The following is a 14,233-nucleotide window of genomic DNA, read 5'->3' on the forward strand; positions in this document are numbered from 1 at the left end:
TGCATTCCTCCTGTGTTTTTGATGGCGGTGGCTGTCTGTTAACTCTTCACTCTCTCATCATTGTATTAAAGAGCTGAGGGTTCACCGCAGGTAGTTTGTTCACCATGGGATTACTGGAGAGATCATTCATAGATATTATTCATCCATTTAGGATTCCTGAGGACCAACACTACTAACGATGATGATGAGATGGTTAAAAGATGTAAATAAATGCACTAATACAATCCAAGTTTACTTCAGTAAGGATCATTGAGGATATAGGGAAAACTTTTGATTATTAAATCAAATAGTTAGCATTTAATAAGTTTTGCAAGGAGATGCTACTTATAGAGAACAGCAGGGTGGCGCAACGGTAGAGCAGCTGCCTCGCAGCGCCAGACACCTGGGTTCAATCCCGATGACGGGTGCTGCCTGTGCGGAGTTTGCACTTTCTCCCTGTGACTGCGTGAGTTTTCTCCGGGTGCTCCGGTTTCCTCCCACATTCCAAAGACGTGCAGGTTTGTCGGTTAATTGGCTTTTGTGAATTGCCTCGTGTGTTGGATGCGAAACTGGGATAACATTGAACTCTAGTGGACGAGTGATCGGTGGTCAGCATGGACTTGATGGCCTGAAGGGCCTATTTCCGCGCTGTATCTCTAAAGTAAACAGGTGAAAGATTTTTTTAAAAGAGCTCGTGGAACGTTCTTGAGAGATTTGGTTGACCTGTTAATTTTGAGAGGCAACAAAGGTGCTGGAAGAACTCAACGGGTCAGGAAGCATCTGTGGACATTTCACGTTGGGACAACCTTTGAGTGGATGTCAGGACTAAGTGCTTCCCCTTCCTCCATCAATGTGGACGGATTACGTACTATACCTACCCCCTCAACTCTGTCCAAGGACCCGACAGTCTTTTCAGGTGAGGCAGAGGTTCACTTGCACCTTCTCCAACCTCATTACTGTATCTGCTGTTCCAGGTGTGGACTCCTGTATATTGGCAAGACCAAGCACAGGTTCGCTGAACAGCTTCACTTGGTTCACCTAAACCGACCTGATCTCCCGGTTGCTCAACACTTTAACTCCCCCTCCCATTCCCGCATTGACCTATCTGTCCTGGGCCTCCTCCATTGTCTGAGGCCCAGCGCAAATTGGAGGAATAGCACCTCATATTTCACTTGGGTAGCTTGCACCTCAGCAGTACGAAAATTGACTTCTCCAACTTCAAGTAGCCCTCGCTTTCCCTCACTCTCCGTCTCCTCCCCTTCCCAATTCTCCGACCAGTGTTACTGTCTCCGATTACATTTTATCTCTGTACCGCCCACTCCCCTGACATCAGTCTGAAGAAGGATCTCGACCCAAAACGTCACCCAATCCTTCTCTCCTGTCCCGCTGAGTTACTCCAACATTTTGTGTCTACCTTTGATTACGTACTATCGTCAGTCAGAAGGACCCTGACCCAGAAAGTCATCTCCAATCCCTCCACAGATGCTGCCTGCCGCTGAGTTACTCCAGCATGTTGCATTTTAGTCAAGGTTCAGGCATCAGAAGCTTCTTGTATCTCAAACCTCAAAGGGAGACCGTCAGACTTGGAAGTCAAGGGAAATGTGTAGGGTACATACTCTAGTGTCTATCTTTCCACCTGTAAGCCACACTCTATCCCATGAGACTGCACAACCATGCTATAGTCGTCTACGACGGGCCACCACCTTCTTGATCGTGATTGCAGCACATGACAAATGGGGTGGCACGGTGGCGCAGCGGTAGAGTTATTGCCCCACAATGCCAGAGACCATGGTTCAATCCTGACCTCGGGAGCTGTCTGTACGGAGTGTGTACGTTCTCCCCGTGACCTGCGTGGGTTTTGCTCCTGTTGCTCCAGTTTCCTCCCACACTCCAAAGACCTGCGGGTTTGCAGGTTAATCGGCTTCTGTAAATTGTCCCAAGTGTGTGTGGGATAGAACTAGTGTACAGGTCATCAATGGTTAGCACAGACCCGTTGGGCCGAAGGGCCTGTTTCCATGCTGTATCTCTAAACTAAACGCAATGTTAGTGATTACTGACCAAGTCTTGGTTAAAGTCCACATTGAACTTTGATTATGTCTCGACCCGAAAAGTCACCAATTTTCTCCAGAGATACTGTCTGACCTGCTGAGTTACTCCAGCTTTTTGTCTCTCTTTGATCTTTGATTAGCTCTCTCAAGCATGGCAGTCACCGATTAATCTAGTGATATTTGTGATTTATGTTTATAGTGTGAATATAAGAGCTTATCAAAATGTCGTTTTCGTACAAGCTAAAAAATAACTAATCATTCCATTCTATCCAATCTTTCGGTTGCCTCAATGTCCTCTTTCACTGCTGCAATTAGAAAATTAATAAACTTTTATGTAGTTCTTTAACAGCCCTGAGTTTCTCCTGTGAGTTTGTATAGAGTGGTGACATATGTATAGAGTGGTGACATACTGGCTGTGTCCATCTGCCTCAAAAGCATCTTAAAGTAACATTGGGCAGAATCTTTACTCTTCAGACAACATTTCTGGAGGACATGGATGGCTGATCTCTGGGTCAGGCAGCATCTCTGCAAAATTGTTCAGGTGGAAAGGGTGCTGAGAAGATTGACGAGGACGTTGCCAGGACTCGAGGTGCCTGAGTTACACGAAGAGGTTGGGCAGGCTAGGACTTTATTCCCTGGAGCGCAGGGGGATGAGGGGTGACCTTATGGAGGTGTATAAAATCATGAGAGGAATAGATCGGGTCGACACACAGAGTATGGGGAAATCGAGGACCACGGGCCATAGAGAGGGTAGACAGTCGGAACCTTTTTTTCCCCAGGGTGGAAATGTCTAACACTAGAGGGCTGAGAGAGGGAATTGATGGAATTTAATGGAGATGTGCTGGGCAAGTTTTATTTTACACAGAGTGGTGGGGGCCTAGAATGCATTGCCAGGGGTGGTGATGGAGGCAGTTCCCATAGTGGTGTCCAGGAGGCTTTTAGCATTGGCACATGTTCAGCACAAACATTGGGGGGGGGGGGGGGGGGCGAAGTGCCCATTTCCTGAAGAAATTTCTCCTCATCTCCTTCCTAAAAGAACGTCCTTTAAGGAAGGAGTGGAAATGCGGTTCTATGTTCTGAAACAAAAGCAGACAATGGTTCACAAAGAGATTTTATTGCTGTTTGTTGGGCGAGAACGAGAAGATGTTTGGGTGAGGGGGGGATGGAGAGAGAGAGGGAATGCTGGGGTTACTTGAATTCAAAGTAATCAACATACATACCACTGGGTTGTAAGTTGTTATATTTTATAAGTAATTCAGTTTATAAACTTTAATAAATGCACTCATACAATACAATAAAACTAATATAATAGTGGCTCACGTGGTTCCCAGCGCTTCCTGATTGGTTGTCGGATCTCCTGCCCGCGCTGTGATTGGTCGTTGTCTGCGCCGGCGTCCTGACCTGCTTCCTGATTGGCCGTTGGTTTCTTCAGCTCGACGCCCGATTGGTCGCGGTTCTCCTGCTTGGACCAGCCTCTCCGCGCTGATTGGCTCCGCCAACGTGGGGTCAGCGAATCGCTGATTGGCTCCGACCTCCGGCTCGACGATGATTGGCCCCTGCCACTCGACGACCACCAGCCCGCTCTCTGATTGATCGACCCTCTCTCCCCTTCAGCTCCCCGGCACCGTCGTGGGGTCTCAGCGCCGTCCACGTCGGGCCGCTGGTCCTCCGGCTCGACGCCCGATTTAACCCCCAACACACACCACCCACACGTCGAACAGAGAGTTGTGGAGTGGTTGAAAGGAGGAGAGGATAATGAGGGGGGGGAGGAGAGGATAGTGAGGGAGGGGAGGATAGTGAAGGAGGGGGGAAAGGATAGTGAGGGAGGGAGGAGAGGATAGTGAGGGAGGGAGGAGAGGATAGTGGGGGAGGGAGGAGAGGATAGTGGGGGAGGGAGGAGAGGATAGTGGGGGAGGGAGGAGAGGATAGTGAGGGAGGGAGGATAGTGAGGGAGGGTGGTTGTCCTCCGACCTCTCGCTGCGGGAGCGACGTCTGCGCTCTGATTGGCTCCACCCCTTCCCTCCCCCTCACGTGGGGTCCGGCGCGTCCTGATTGGCTCCTGCCGCTCTCCCCCACGTGGTATCGACAACCGTCTCCGCTCTAATTGGCCGCGGGTCTCTCCCCCCCACGTGGGGTCCAACGAGCTCTGATTGGCTCCGACCTCGGGCTCAACGATCGATTGGTCGCTGTTCCGGGTCCCACATGGGTGGGGGTGGGGGGGGAGGCCGTCGCCGCCGCTCTGATTGGTCGCCGGCTCTTCCCGCTCAAAGCAACGGTCGTTGCCGCCGCATCCTCCTCGCCGCCGCTGAATGAGGGGAGAGGACGGTCGCCGCCATTGAATGAGGGGAGAAGATGGTCTCCGCCGCTGCTGCATGAGGGGAGGGGACAGTCGTTATCGAGCCGCTGCAGCCGCCGAATGAAGGGAGAGAGAGAGAGTGAGCGAAAGAGGTGAGAGAGGGTGAGGGGACATGAGGGGCTGGAGGGAAATAAGAGGGAGGGGACATGAGGGGCGGATGGGAGGGGAATGAGGAGAGAGAGAGAGTGGAATGAGGTGAGCCTCTGCCTCCTCGCCGCCGCCGCCGCTGAATGAGGGGACATGAGGGGAGGGAGTGAGAGGGAAATGAGGAATGAGGGAGGGAAATGAGGGGAGGAAGAGGGAGGGAAATGAGGAATGAGGGAGGGAGATGAAGGGAATGAGGGAGGGAAATGCAAGGGAATGAGGGAGGGAGAGGAGGTGACGGTGGGAGATGAAGGGAGGGAGGGAGATGAGGGGACGGAGGGAGATGAAGGGAATGAGGGAGGGACTGGAGGTGAGGGAGGGAGATGAAGGATGAGGGAGGGAGATGAAGGGAATGAGGGAGGGAGAGGAGGTGACGGTGGGAGATGAAGGGAATGAGGGAGGGAGAGGAGGTGACGGTGGGAGATGAAGGGAATGAGGGAGGGACTGGAGGTGAGGGAGGGAGATGAAGGATGAGGGAGGGAGATGAAGGGAATGAGGGAGGGAGAGGAGGTGACGGTGGGAGATGAAGGGAATGAGGGAGGGACTGGAGGTGAGGGAGGGAGATGAAGGATGAGGGAGGGAGATGAAGGGAATGAGGTGAGGGAGGGAAATGCAAGGGAATGAGGGAGGGAGGGGAGGGAGGGAAATGCAAGGGAATGAGGGAGGGAGAGGAGGTGAGGGTGGGAGATGAAGGGAGGGAGGGAGATGAGGGGACGGAGGGAAATGCAGGGGTTATTTAAGTTTAAGCTGGGATCTTGCTGTGCAATGCAGGGGTGGGGGGGGGGGGGGCGTCTGAATGATTCTGTGGGAGGGGGAGTCTGGAAATAGAGCCCCTGCACATAAGGCCAAATGGCGTGATGCACGGAGTCGCTCAAGCCTTCTGAGGGACAAGCAAGCCTCCGGCATACATGTATGTTCTTACCTGGAAAATACCGTCAAAATGGTAGGTTTTTGTGCTGCCTGTCCCGCTGAGCTACTCCAGCATTTTGTCTACCTTCGATTTGAATCAGCATCTGCACTTCGTTCCTGCACATTTTGTCCGTTTTACTGCAAAATCTCCTCTATGTATGTCTGTCTACCTTGAAGAAGTTCTCCTCTCTCCGACGAGAGTTCAGCAACATCCTCTCTCACTGCTGCCCCTCTGTGATTCTACTGTATTATTTTGTCAGGCCAAACCCTTGGCCATCCTTTTCTCCTTAACGTCATCCAGCCTGGGCTACACTCCCCATTTCCTTTGTCTTCCAATTCCAGCATTTAAGTGAGCTGACCACTGATATCCATAACCTTAAAGGCTTTGCAGGAATATCTTTTGAAATCAAATCAGTGTCACTGCAATTAATAATAATAATAATATATCTTTATTGTCATTGTACAAGAACAACTAGATTAAGATTGCAACTTGGTCTCCTATGTACCAAAGCAAGAAAAAGGAACTGTAAAATATAAGTAAGCCCTTTTTCATTAAGCCCCAAGGAAAGACACAAAGTAACTGGAGTAACTCAGCAGGTCAGGCAGCAACCCAGGAGAACATGGACAGGTGATGTTTTGAGCCGGGATCCTTCTTCAGATGAAGAAGGGTTCCAACCCGAAACGTCGCCTATCCACGTTCTTCAGGGATGCTACCTGACCTGCTGAATTATTCTGGCATACGTGACTTTCTCTGGTATAAACCAACATCTGCAGTTCCTTGTTATTACAAGTCCCAAGGAACAGTGATTTGCAAGTTCTGCAGCTGGTATCTGGCTTATCATCTGTCATCAAAAGAGCATCCTAAACTTAAATACCATCTTCATCATAGAATGAGGTCCCAAAGAACGCTAGGACAAATGGCACAAAATTACACAAGGACAAATTGGTCCACCCAATCAATGAGTAAGGGTAGGGAGAATGTAGGAAAGAAGTTGCTGGGGGTTATGGAGAAAATACCAGAGCTCAGAGGCAGAGCAGAGAGAACCATATTCCATAAGTCATTTCCGGAAAGGTGGAAACAAAATAGAAAAATTGAATTAAAAAAGGTCTGTTTCACAAGGAGAGAAATATCGAGGAATATATACTGTGTATTTTCAGCTATGAAATGAATTATTTACTTTGATACGAAGAATTAAAACAAAAACAGATTTATTTAGAAGAATGTTAACATTCTGCTAAATATCACTGTAAAGAGTTACAAGAGTGCTGATGCATAAAACATAGAAAATTTACATGCTGTATGTCAAACAGTGTTTTGGCCTTTATTTCGTTTTTATGTTGTGGTATGTAGCATGTGGTTTGCAGCTGTACTAAGTTTATTGGGATGAAGTTAAGCAGCATGATGTGATTAAGCACTGTCATTATGTGGTGCCATTCATAAAGATTTTTGATTGGGACTGAGGTGTTGCAAGTTTACTGGCGATTTTGGCTTCAGAGTTTCTGGCAGAATTCTGGCAAAAAACTGCGGCAATTCAATGGCTGCTGGGACCGAAGACGGCCCCGCTGTCCTGGCAGCCATAGTAAGTGCTTGCCTGCAGTACACTGCTTGTCCCCCAGAAGGCGTGGCGTGGCAACAGTACGGTTCAGGGGTTGTGGCCTCACCTGCCGTGCAAGGGCTCTATAATTACATTTGTAATATCTATATATTAGTAAAATTCTCCATCTTGCGGTGTGCAGTGTCAAGTTTCATTATATTTTAAAAGTAATTCACTTTATAAACTTTGATAAACTTTACACCGTGAATGGGACATGTCATTTTGATCTACTACTTCGGCGTCACAATGGGAACCCAACGGGTCATATTTGAGATCGCCATTTTGATTTAATACGGCGTCACAACGGGGGAGGGTTGCCAGGCCCGTCGGTGGGGCGCCGGCAACCCCGGCGGTGCCCATCTCGTTGTGCCCTGCGCCTGCCTGACCTTCCTCGCGTGGTGCAGCACAGCGGCAGAGAGGTCAAAGAAGATGGCTGCTGGCAGGACGAACGTGGGGCAGTGCCTTGCGGCCGCTCTCCTACTGTTGGCTGCCATAATGGCTGCCCGGGGCCTGGGTGACTGGCTCCCTCTCCCGTTTCCTCTCCCCCCTCGCCTGGCTCCGGGGGAGACTCCCGGCCGCCACAACCTTGGGATCTTGCTGTGCACTTTTGGAGAGGGACAGGGGAGGGTGATAGACCAATGCAGGAGAGGTTTACACCCAAGGGATCCACGGATCGTCTAGTATGATCTATATATATATATGTGTGTATTTGCGAACATGTGTAAAAAACACACACTGAAGGTAAAGGTATAGGCAGTAAAGGTATAGGCAGTGTTTGGAATAAATACTGTATCCTCGGAAAAATATTCATCTTAATACAGTTCACTCTCCCTAGCAATGTAATTGGAAGATTCATCCATTTCTTCAAGTCCTCATCTATTTTTTTAATTAGTGGTTTATAATTTAGTTTATACAGATTATTTAACTTATTATCTACTTTAACCCCTAGGTACTTCATGCCTTCTTTTTGCCATTTAAACTGACTCTTTTACATTGATCATAATTACCTTCAAAAAGAGGCATTATTTCAGTTTTATCTTTATTAATTTTGTATCCTGATACTTTCCCATATTCTTCCAGTCTGAAATATAATTTTCTTAAGGATTCCAATGGTCTAGTAAGACAAATTAAAACATCATCTGCAAATAAAGTAATTTTGTGATTTTCCTGATTAACTTTAAATCCTTCAATGTCTAAATCTGATCTTATTAGCTCTGCCAGAGGTTCAATGGCCAATACAAATAAAGCCGGTGACAAGGGACATCCCTGTCTACTAGATCTTTCCAAATTAAATTATTGAGAAGATTGGCCATTTGTCACCACTTTGGCTTTAGGTTGTTTATAAAGAGCTTTTACCCAGTTAATGAAACCATTTCCCAATCCGTACTTCTCTAATACTTTAAATAAAAAATCCCATTCTAACCTGTCAAACTCCTTTTCAGCATCTAAAGCAACTGCTACGCTCAATTCCTTTCTTTTCTGTGCTAAATGTAAAATACATAAATCTTGCTACATTATCAGATATTTTCCTTTTTTTGACAAATCCAGTTTGGTCCTCTTTAACCAGCTTCGGTAAATATTCTGCCAATCTCCTTGCCAAAAGCTTAGCAACTAGTTTATAATCTGCATTCAACAATGATATTGGTCTATAAGAAGATGCATTTGAAGGGTCTTTCCCTTTTTTTTGAATTACGGTTATAATTGCCATTGAGAAGGATTCTGGTAATGTAGAAGTTTTTTCCGCTTGATGTATCACTTCCATAAATACTGGTAACAACAAATCTTTAAATTTTTTATAGAACTCGGGCGGGAAACCATCTTCCCCTGGAGATTTATTACTTGGTAAAGAATATAATACTTCCTCCACTTCTCTCAAAGTAAAGGAGGCATTTAGTCCCATCTGCTCCTCATTAGAGATTGTTGGTAATTGTATCTTGGATAAAAAATTATTTACCTTAATTTCATCTTTTTCAGATTCAGAATGGTACAGATTAGTGTAGAATTGCTTAAATACCTCATTGATTTCTCTAGGTTTATAAGTAATAATGTTTTGATCTGTTCTAATTGAATTTATTGTTCTTAATATTTGTTCTTTCAGTTGCCATGCCAATACCTTGTGCGCTCTTTCTCCTAATTCATAATATCTTTGGTTAGTTCGTAATATTAGTTTTTCTGTTCTGTAAGTATGTAAAGTATTGTATTGAAATTTTTTATTTGCAAGTTGTATTTTTTTCGTATCTGAAGAAGCTTTCTGTAAGTCTTTTTCTAATACGGTGATTTCTTTTTCTAATCTTTCAGATTCCTTCCTATAATCTTTCTTTATCTTAGATGAGTAGCTTATAATTTGGCCTCTCAAATAAGCCTTCATTGCATCCCATACAATAAATTTATCATCAACTGAATTTAAATTTGTTTCCAAAAATAATCCAATTTGTCCTCGAATAAAATCACAAAAGTCTTGCCTTTTCAAAAGTAAAGAGTTGAGTCTCCATCTATACACTGACTGTTCTTTATCTGGCATCGTAATTTTCATTAGTAATGGTGAGTGATCCGATAGCAATCTAGCCTTGTAATCTATTTGTATTATTCTACCCCTTAATTGAGCTGAAATCAAAAATAGATCTATTCTTGAATATGTATCATGTCTATTGGAATAAAAGGAGTAGTCTCTTTCCCTGGGATGGCTTTTCCTCCAAACATCTATTACATTTAAAATATCCATTAAATTCAACGTTGTCTTCGCTGCTCTTGTCCTTGTTGTTGTCCTTGTTGATCTATCCATTACTGGATCTAAACAAAAATTGAAATCTCCCCCTATCAATATATTTTCATGTGCTTCCGCCAGATTTAAAAAGGTACCCTGCACAAACTTCTCATCATCTATATTTGGTGCATATATATTCATTAAGGTCCACAATTCTGAGAAAATTTGACAATGTACCATTACAAATCTACCTACTGGGTCACTTACAATATTTTGTATCTTAATTGGTAACGTTTTCTTAAATAGGATAGCAACCCCTCTTGCTTTTGAGTTAAAAGAAGATGCGACCATACTTCCTACCCAATCTCTCTTTAACTTTTGATGTTCTTTTTCCGTTAGATGTGTTTCTTGCAAGAAAGCTATATCTACTTCCAATTTTTTCATCTGTGTTAAAATTCTCTTCCTTTTTATCGGTCCATTTAACCCATTCACATTATAGCTTAAAAAATTTAATTTGTTATCCATTCATTCCTTTTTTTTTTCCCTTTTTCCTTACCGTGATACCTCTTCCGGTATTTACATTGTGCCGTATTTCAGTGTGCTCCCCTCCATAGTCCAGGCATAAAAACAGAAAAGGAAAAAGAGAGATAGAGAAATAAACCCTCCCTGTAATGTTGCTAATAAATAGATTAGCAACATTACCCCCCTCTATTATACGAGGTGTGGTCCGCACCACACTTGTGCCCATGATTATGGTGGAGCATCCACATTCTCCAACCCCCCCCCCCCCCCGATGTATCAAGTACTTCTAAAAATTAACAATCCTTAATACAATTAATCCCCTCTATAGTATACAGATCTTATTAATAATCATTCATGAGTCTTCTTAAGCATTTCTCGGTGGCAATTCTTCCGCATACTCTTCTGCTTTGACAAAATCTTTTAAAAATTTATTTTCTCCAGTGTTGATCATAATCTTCAAAGTAGCCGGATGCAGTAAAATAAACCTATAGCCCTTCTTCCATAGAATATTTTTTGCCTTATTAAATTCTTTTCTTCTGCTCAACAAGACATTACTGATGTCTGGGTAAAAGATTATTTTAGTACCTTCATGTTCTATTGGTTTTCACTCTCTTATATTATTCCCGACTGTTTTGAAAACCAATTCTCGATCTTGGTATCTTAAAAATTTAATCAACATAGATCTTGGCTTTTGATTAGCCGAGGGTTTCGGTCTTAGAGCCCTATGTGCTCTTTCTATTTCCATCCGACCTTGTTTGTCTATTCCCAGAGTAGTCACTATCTAATCTTGAAAAAAGTTAATTGGGCCTTCCCCCTCCACTCCCTCTGGCAAACCAACAATTTTAACATTATTTTTCCTGCTATAGTTTTCCAAGGCATCCAACTTCTCCGCCGTCTTTTTGCTTTCAATTGCTGCAGCAGTAATACTGTCTTCATTTTTTTCCACTCTAGATTTTAACATTTCATTTTCCATTTGTATAATCCACTTTATTTGTCACTGTTTGAAAATTCTCCTCCATTTTTTTCAGTCTTATGCAATTTCTTGTTATCTCTCCTCATTAATTTGTTATCTCCTTCAATTTTCTTAAGCCTGTTAATAATTTCTTGAAACATCGTTTTCATATTAGCCTCTGTATCTTCTTGATTTTCTTCTTCCTCATTTCCACTTCCACTGCTTGTGGGGTCTCCCGTTACCTCATCATCACTCGTGTCCGAAAGTCCAGACTCGACTTCAGCAGCCTCTCGGCAAACAGTGGGCCTTTTTGGTAACTCACGGTGACCCCCTCGTATTTTGCCCCGAGTCAAAGAGCGCTTGCTGGGAGTAGCCGACTCCAGCTTCGTACCGGAGCCCTCCCCAGACTCACCGCCTGCCGAGGGGTCACCAAATCCAGTCCCCTGCTCCATCAGAGCTGTGGGCCTACCTTCGATTTTTTTTCTTGATTCCTTTGTTGGATTTCCTTGCTTCTGTGGCCGTTGTACTCCTCTTTTTTCTTTCTTGGAAGGCATCCGTACATTCTGTATACTTTCTGTATACTTTCTGATTTAATTTAAAGTACTTGATTTCCTTTAGCTCGTCTTTTTTTAGCAGTTTAGGGCTTTGTTTTCGGGAGTGCTGAAAAGTTATGTCTACTCAGCCAAGAATTGGACACGCCCCCCTATGTTCACATACTCTATTGTGCTGCTGCAAGTAAGAACCTCGTTGTTCTATCTTGGACAAATGACACTAAAACACTCTTGATTCTCGGACCTGTATTTTAAAACCCAAACTTTCCATGACCAAACGTCTCACAGAGTCAGTGTGGAAATAGGCCCTTCGGGACAACTTGCCCACACCAGCCAACAAGTCCCAGCTACACTAGTCCCACCTGCCTGCGCTTGGTCCATATCCCTCCAAACCTGTCCTATTCATGTACGTGTCCAACTGTTTCTTAAAACGTTGGGATAGTCCCAGCCTCAACTACCTCATTCTGTCCTCTGATCTGTTGCAGGTTGTGTCCACATCATGGCCATGTCGGGGGATATTACGGATCAGATACAAAACGATCTTTTAAACTGCAAGATTTGCCTCAGTAGCTTCATGCAACCCAAGATGCTGCCTTGTGCCCACACCTACTGCCAGGGGTGCCTGGAGAGGATGGTTAGGTCGGACCACAAGGTGCAGTGCCCGGAGTGCAGGGAAGAGTTTGACGTGAGAGGTGGCGTCAGCAAACTCAAGACCAACTTTCACATCAACAGTCTGATGGATATTTTCAAGAGCACGAAAAAGGTGGTCTGCAGTCGGTGCGCGGCAGCTGGTCGCCGCGAGATTGCCGCCGTGGCTCGGTGTAAAACCTGCCTCGATTGCCTCTGCCCACCTTGCAAGCTCAGCCACGGGGCAGCCAATCCACGCCACGCACTGGAGGATCTGCCCGGTCACGGCAATGGCCCTAGCGAGGCCGAGACGAGGATGCAGAAGACGATCTACTGCCAGGACCACCCAGGAACCCTGGTGGACTATGTCTGCAACACCTGCAACAGCATGATCTGCAGGAGTTGTTCCTCGCACACCCACGCCAGGCACTTGAAGGTGTCACTGGCCAATGCAGGGCCCACCGTGAGACCCACGCTGATGAATCTCATGGAGAGACTGAAGACTGACACCCAGTCGCTGGTTCAAAAAGAAGATGACATCGTCCAGGCAATGGACAGGATGAAGGTGACGGAAAGCTCTCTGATGTCTGTGGTAGAGTGCACCCTGGCCGAGGTCATAAACAACTTGGTGAAACAGGGCGACACCATCAAGGGCACTATCTCCAATTACATCAGAGAGCAGGAAGAGTTGTACAGTGTCGCGCGGGAGGATCTGCAGCTCAAGATCAAGAAAGCGAAGGACACCAGGGAATTTTCCCAGGGGGTCCTGGATTCCGGTAAAACGAGGGAAATAGTCTGCCTGCGGTCCGTCGTGGAAGACCAGATCGATGGACTCCAAGTGCCGAGGGTCCCGGATGACAAGAAGACCCGCCCCAGCCTGACGGTCAACGAGTCCCTCAAGAGCATGCTGTCCCACTCCAAACTTTTCAGAGTCACCTTTGGCGAAGACTTGGCCGCCAAGGCCCTGGCCACTCCGGGGAAAAGCGAACCGTGCAAGAGCCCAGCGAAGAGCCCGTCGGCCTTCGTGCCCCCTCCCCAACCCATGCAGAGGGTGTGGAATCTACGTTGCTTCGAGACTGAGCTGGGTGGCGACGAGTGCGACCCGAAGCTGACGGGCGTCAGCGTCTCCAGCGACGGCACCATCGTGGTGGTGGACCAGGTTAATTCCCTCCTGAAATGCTACATCAGCTGCGGGCACCTCACCACCACCATCTCACTGCCGGACAATGATGCCGATCCGTACAGCGTTGCCATCTTTGACGACACCATCGCCTGCTCAGCTGGGTACCAGCTGTACCTGCTGGACATGGACGGGACCATGCTGAAGAAGCTCTTGCTCCGCGGCTCCGAGACTGTCTACCCCCTCGCCGCCTACCGGGATGAATACGTGGCGGTGAGCGAGGGGTCCCTGTGCTCCCTCTCCCTCTACGACATCAATGGGCAGGTGGTCGGCAGGGTGAAGCCGTGCGGCTACGAGGGTGGGCGCTTCCTCTTCCTTGCTATCACCAGTGATGAGCGCTTCATCGTGGCCGACTGCGGCAAGAAGTGCATCCTGATCTTCGACAGGGATGGCTGCGTCTTCACCACCTGCGACCAGGTCACCGTGAACGGGGTGAGCCGGGCGATCAGCCCCTACAGTGTCTGCACGGATCAAGACGACAACATTCTGGTCACCGAGCGGAACCGGATCCTCTTGTTTTGGCCCGGCGGGGACTTCCGGGAGGAGCTTCTGACCACCGCCGAAGGCCTTCAAAAACCGCGCGTCATCACCATCGACAATTGCAACAACCTCGTCGTCACCCAAGGCAACGGCTACATCACTGTGTACCAGCTGGACCTCTCTTAG

General features: G+C 46.6%; 1 protein-coding gene across 1 annotated transcript; it reads left to right on the top strand.

The window, feature by feature from the left end:
* Nucleotides 1-12,259: 12,259 nt before the first annotated feature.
* Nucleotides 12,260-14,233, top strand: LOC144611571 (E3 ubiquitin-protein ligase TRIM56-like). The gene has a single exon (XM_078430733.1). It carries the CDS (start codon nt 12,260-12,262, stop codon nt 14,231-14,233), a length of 1,974 nt encoding a protein of 657 aa, XP_078286859.1.

The sequence above is a fragment of the Rhinoraja longicauda genome, chromosome 40 (assembly GCF_053455715.1).
Source record: "Rhinoraja longicauda isolate Sanriku21f chromosome 40, sRhiLon1.1, whole genome shotgun sequence".
Lineage (NCBI taxonomy): Eukaryota > Metazoa > Chordata > Chondrichthyes > Rajiformes > Arhynchobatidae > Rhinoraja > Rhinoraja longicauda.